General features: G+C 38.9%; 1 protein-coding gene across 1 annotated transcript; it reads right to left on the minus strand.

The window, feature by feature from the left end:
- Nucleotides 1-1,257: 1,257 nt before the first annotated feature.
- tmem98 (transmembrane protein 98) lies at nucleotides 1,258-4,226 on the minus strand. The gene is made up of 6 exons (XM_085352776.1): nucleotides 4,096-4,226; nucleotides 2,396-2,527; nucleotides 2,251-2,284; nucleotides 1,863-1,978; nucleotides 1,725-1,784; nucleotides 1,258-1,491 (listed from the first exon to the last, which is right to left on the minus strand). Exons 1-6 carry the CDS (start codon nucleotides 4,224-4,226, stop codon nucleotides 1,290-1,292), a joined length of 675 nt encoding a protein of 224 aa, XP_085208902.1. The 3' UTR covers nucleotides 1,258-1,289.
- Between the last annotated feature and the right edge of the window lie 1,587 nt (nucleotides 4,227-5,813).

Consider the following 5,813-nt stretch of genomic DNA (forward strand, 5'->3'; position numbering starts at 1 on the left):
CAGAAACAAGAGTAGCAAACAAAAAGAACCCCTAGTATTTTGTTAACATGATCACATTGACAATGCTAGCATGCTAATATTTAGCATAATGTGGCTGCGTTCGAAACACTTTTTTCATTTTGTTGTCAGGATTTCTTGACTTACTGTCTAGCAATCACGAAGTCCAGAGTCACTGGAGAGAAAATGGTAACATGCTAATAATAGCATGCTAATCTTTGTTAATTAGGCTAAGTTTTCCCATCTAGAGTAATTTATATTTTACAATATGGCTCTACGTCTGGAGAACAACTGTCACAGAAAATAAGGTTCCTAAATGACTACCGACAAGATTGAGTCCGACACTGAACAATGCAAAGTGATGTGCACATGTGCAGCAACTGTAACAACAACCTTAAACATCATGTCCTATGCAAGATTTGCTAATATATGTATAATAGACGAGCAGTCCGCAATAGTGGGCTGGCTTTAAATCAGCCATTCTTGGCCTGTGTTTGATAATCATCTTATACCAACTTTCATGGTAAGTTGTTGAGGAATCTCTCAAGAATAAGTCAAAGAATTAAAACATTGTTTGGGGTCTTCTACAATCTGTCTGTACACGTTTCTTTTTTGCCAAACAAACTACTGAGAGCTTAATTGTAAGACCAGCATTGCAATATCTGAATTAATATTAATATTTGCCAGTGTGGCTAGAAACTTTCAAGAGGAAGAAACACAACTAGAAGAATCTTTTTCTGTGGTAATAATATCTAAATCCTTTGCTGCTGATCTTAGAAAATTCACAGTTGGGTGATTTTTAACAGCATAAGAGTATCTGAGGGATTAAAAAAAAAAAAAAAAAAAAAAAACGTCCACGACTAGCTGACCTACAAAATTGGAACCATCTCGGGTTAGTCTTCAATTCACCCAGTGTGGGTTCACTGGCTAATGGGTATTATTTTCCTCAAAATGGATTAGCTGACTAAGCCATCATGTGACTATGCAGGCCTAGTTAGGCTGGATTTAGGCCTACCGCTCAGTGATGGCACACTCAAAGACATTTCAAAAGACATTCTGCTGTAAAAATATCTGCTGTAGGGTTACATAAAAATGTATGTGTGTCAGCCTGAGAGATCTACTTTGAAAATATCACTATGCAGGTGTAGTAGGGTAGGTGTGTAGGTGTAGTAAAGTTACTTTAAAAATATTTCATGGTCCTTGCATCTATGATCACAACCTTTTATCTGGAATGAATAATGAGTCTGGGTAGTGTGCCTTTTTGACTCTTCAGACGAACCAGGTGGTTTGCTTTAGATGGCCTGTTCTCTCTGAGCATCAGCTACAGGTATGCATCGTTCTGGTTCAGAAGCTAGTGCTGCTTCTCGCAAAACCACCATGTGATCTTCAGCCGCATGGAGTGACTGGTCGATCCAGTCTAAACTGCCGGACATGTGACAGGCGTTGCGGGTGACCAGGACCAGGTGGCTGACAGAAAGGAGGAGAGCGGTGGCCCTGAGAATGAATAAAACAATCATATTCAAATCAGTGAGCTGCTGAAGGAAGAAAAGCATTTTTATCCCAACCTCTATCATCCATTTGGCCATCTCCAAAATTATTACAGATAAATCAAGTCATGTTGTTGCTCCCTCCTGGCTTCTTCAGGCACCTAACTAATCACTGAAGCTGAAAGTCTTTTGCATTAGGCTATCGAAGTCACACCTCTCTGGAAAAACAGATCAAATTACCTGGCATCCAAGAGGATTGGATCCAGAGGAGGGTACATAGATCTGACTACGTCATCCACCCTGTGAGACGGACAACGATAAAAGATGGTCAGTCCATCTTAGTTACAAGATAAAGTTATAAGGAGTGTATCACGTTACCTTGGGCTGATCCGCTTAGCCACAGTGATAATATCACTCAGGCTGGCTGGTGCTTTAACTTTTGCCCCTGAGCCCATCGTCATCGCAACCAGCTTTTCAGTCAAAGTGTGGCATATCTATATGTGGAAGTAATTGTAACAGCAGCAGTTAGCCAAGTTAATAACATCTAGCAATTAGAAAATTACATAAATGTCATTAAATCTCAATATTTAACTTTAACTTTGATGCTTAGTAGACAAGTTGCTTTTGTGACTTAAACGAACGGGAGCTGACAACCGAGACATTCTAAAGTCAGAAAACCCTTCAAGACTTTGATATGCCTACTTAATCTAAACAGACATATAAATTAAAGTTAGAGCTAAATCAGTAAGTTAAATATTTCTGTTACCTTCAGGATAGAGATACAGTGAGACACCAAACCACTGTTGGAGAAAAGAAAACTCAAGAAATTATTTGCAATCCCTGACAGAAAACAGTACATGCATAAAAGCTGTAAACTTCTATAGTTCTACAATGACACGTGTAAGACATACGAGGCATCCTCTATCCAGTCCTCATTCTCTAAGATTGCTTCAATGTGAGGGTTAGTGATGACTACATCATCCAGCTCCAGCTCAGAAGGTTCGCTCTGAGTCTCCATGGCTCCAATCAGATCCACTGTGGGTCTGTGAAACAACAGAAGTAAGAGGAAGCTGAATAAAGACTCATTACAGCAGAGAGTAACTGCAGATTGGGGATTATTTAGTATTTACATATATGTGTTGCAATATATCAAAACACTTTTTAAGAAATAAGAACTTTTTAAAAACCAAATGACTAAATGCTGAACAGACACAAACCATGTCCCTTAAAAGGAGGTATTCTACTCTGTAAATCAGATTTAATCTGATTAAATGGTGATGGACTGTTATTAATTTAAATCATATTAAATTCATTTGTTAAGGCCAAATTATATTCCTATATGCCTAGATTATTATGATGAAAGGCCTGATTTACACTTACCACACACTTTATTAGATAAACATCTTCAACTGCTTGTTAATCCAGATATCTAATCAGCCAATCACATGATTGCATTGCACCCGTCACTGCATTTAAACATGATCAAGACGACCCGATGAAGTTCAAACCGAAGACCAGAATGGGGAAGAAAGGTGCTTTGAGTGATAATGAACATGGAATAGTTGTTGATTCCAGGCTGGCTGGTCCAAGTACTTTAGAAACCACTGTTCTATCGGCACTTTCTCACACTACCATCTTTAGGGTTTACTAAGAACAGTTCAAAATTTTTTTAAAAAAAAGGGAAAATATGCAAGTATTCTCTGGAAGAAAATACATTGTTGCTACCAGAAGTCAGAGGAGACTAGCCAGACTGTTTTAAGCTGACAAGAAGGCAACAGTAACCCAGTTAACTACTTGTTACAATCGTGGTATGCACTCAACATATGGGCTACAGCAGCAGAAGACCACATTGGGTACCATTCTATCAACAAAGAACAGGAAACTGAGGCTATGATTGTCACAAGCTCACCAAAACTGTCTGTCTCAATTTCCATTGTGGCATTCAGATGGTAGGGTCAGAATTTGGAGTAAACCAAGAAAGCATGGATCTATTCTGCTTTGTATAAACATTTCTGGTTAGTGATGTAAGGGAGTGTTGGGTATTTATTTAGGCACATTTTGGGCCACTTGGTACGAACTGAGAGTTATTTAAACCGCACAGTCTTCCAGACCATCTCCCTCCCTTTATGACCACAGTGTACCCATCTACTGATTACTTCCAGCAGAATAACACTAAGGGAATGGGAGATTTGCATCATCTATGTGCAGCTGACAAATCTGCAGGAAATGTGCAATGCTATGATGTCAGTATGGAGAAAGATCTCTTAGTAATGTTTCCAGCAACTAGTTGGAAAAAAGTAACACAAAAAATTCAGGTAGTTGTAAAAGTAAATGGGGTCCAACCCAGTATTTCCAAGCCTTGTCAAATGTTGGTAAGTCCCAAGACAAAGTGAAAAAATAGGGTGCACTTCTAAATTAATAAAACCGGATGTTTTTTTATTTTATTACTGTTCTATGTATATAACAAAAATGCCAGATCAAGTCTGTGGAAAATTACAGTACGGATATTTCTCTTGCTTCAAAAAATTGTGGTAAAAGTTTTGTGACCCTGAATTCAACTGGAAGAAACTCATGTCTCATAGATTTAGAGGCTTTGTGCTGATTCACTGACTTTGAGTCGAAGTGGTGTAGCAAGTCGTGCGGGTGGCAGTAGCGGTGTCTGCACACCACCACCAGGGCAACGAAGGACGCCAGGAATATGGTGGCCAGTACCCCGATTGCCACAATCACCACTGTCTCCATGGCGACTCTGGCTCCCACAGCTCCTGTAGATGGCAACTCGTCGAGGGGGAAAAGTGCCAAAGCTCAATTACAGATGGGCGCTCATCTGTTGTGGAAAGAATAATTGGTAGGTTTAGTTTGATTGAATGAAAACACAGAGGAGAGACATTATCACAACACTTCTGGATATTTCTCTCACAAATTTTTGTTGCAGTACAATTTAGGCATGCCAGAGAGGAGAATACAATAAATGTTTTGTCTCTTTCTAAACTAGGTACACCTATAATACACACATAAAAGAGAACCTTATCTAAGCATACTAAGTGCACTTGCCCCTTTGTTTTGCACTTCAAACAGTATTTGTAATGGGAACAGACTGTTCAATTTACATAGTCTTATTCCAAGACTGGGTAAACATCTTCAGTAGCAAATCACAAAGTCAACAGCTTAAAAGTTCCTACGTGGAAAAAGCCTGTTAAGACTCATTTTGATTAATAGTGTTACTAATATACATGCAGACATGTCGCTAAGCTCACAGTCTAAACAAAAGTGAAAATCTCCTGACCTCTACTTACCGACGTATTTTTGGATCATCCACAGTTTAATATAGATGGCATTTAGCCTATCAGATTGTAAAGTATACACCCTCTGCCCAGTCTAGTCACTCATTAACTTCCCCTGCCATACCTGGTAACTATTATGTGTGCAAACTCTCTGTAGCGCAGCTGTCACTGGATAATAATGCAGGTCTCTAGGTGCGGCACAACTGATTTGTTATTTGTGAGGTGGCTTAAAAAGCAATGATTTGGTTTTGTAAATGGTTACAAGCACAGCTTATTAGGCAGGGCAGCTGAACTTTCAACATTACAACATTGTAAACCTGCATATTTGCCTGGATGATTGTGAGTGTGTGCCATGGAATGCTGTAATTCTCTAATCAGATTAATTTGTGTTACACTCACCGTATCATACAGGGCTTTCTCCTGCCTGAGAGCTTTTCTGACTCTTTGTCTTTTCGCAGGCCAGTGGTTTCTGAAAAATCAGTAAAGCCTTCTGCTAAAAGAGAAACAGAGGTAAACAGATTGATTTGAGGTATTTTGGGGCATGGAAAATCTCTACAGAGTCGCTCCCACATTCCTTAGTGCAGTCTGTGTTAATAGGAGCAGCAGCACAGCTTTTCATTACACTTCAGTGAAAATTTCTGACAGCTACAGTAACTAATTAGATCTCAAAAGTCAGGCAAAAACCGTAAATATGCTTAAAAGCAAAAACTGTACTCAAAGTAGCCCTCTATAAAAAGTCAATAAAAAATACCATGCCATTTTTTCCCCCTCTTAAGTAAAATTGTAAGTACAGAGCCAGTTTAGAGTGTGAGTAAAGAGCTTCCACGGGTAATACAGCATTTCGGTAATGAGGAATAATCATGTCTCAGTCAGTACTTTAAAACTGCACAAGCTGTAACTCTTTAAGGGAAACTGTTCGGGCTTCCGAAGAGGAAAAAAGAAGAGCAACAAAACTTAAACACCTAAGTTAAAAAGTTACTGGAACTGGTGATAATATTATGAATACTACATATAGTCCATCTAAACATAAATCTAAACTGACACA

This window comes from Diplotaxodon limnothrissa, linkage group LG4 (genome assembly GCF_057381915.1).
Source record: "Diplotaxodon limnothrissa isolate DT_005_m linkage group LG4, D_limnothrissa_male_GT1.1, whole genome shotgun sequence".
Lineage (NCBI taxonomy): Eukaryota > Metazoa > Chordata > Actinopteri > Cichliformes > Cichlidae > Diplotaxodon > Diplotaxodon limnothrissa.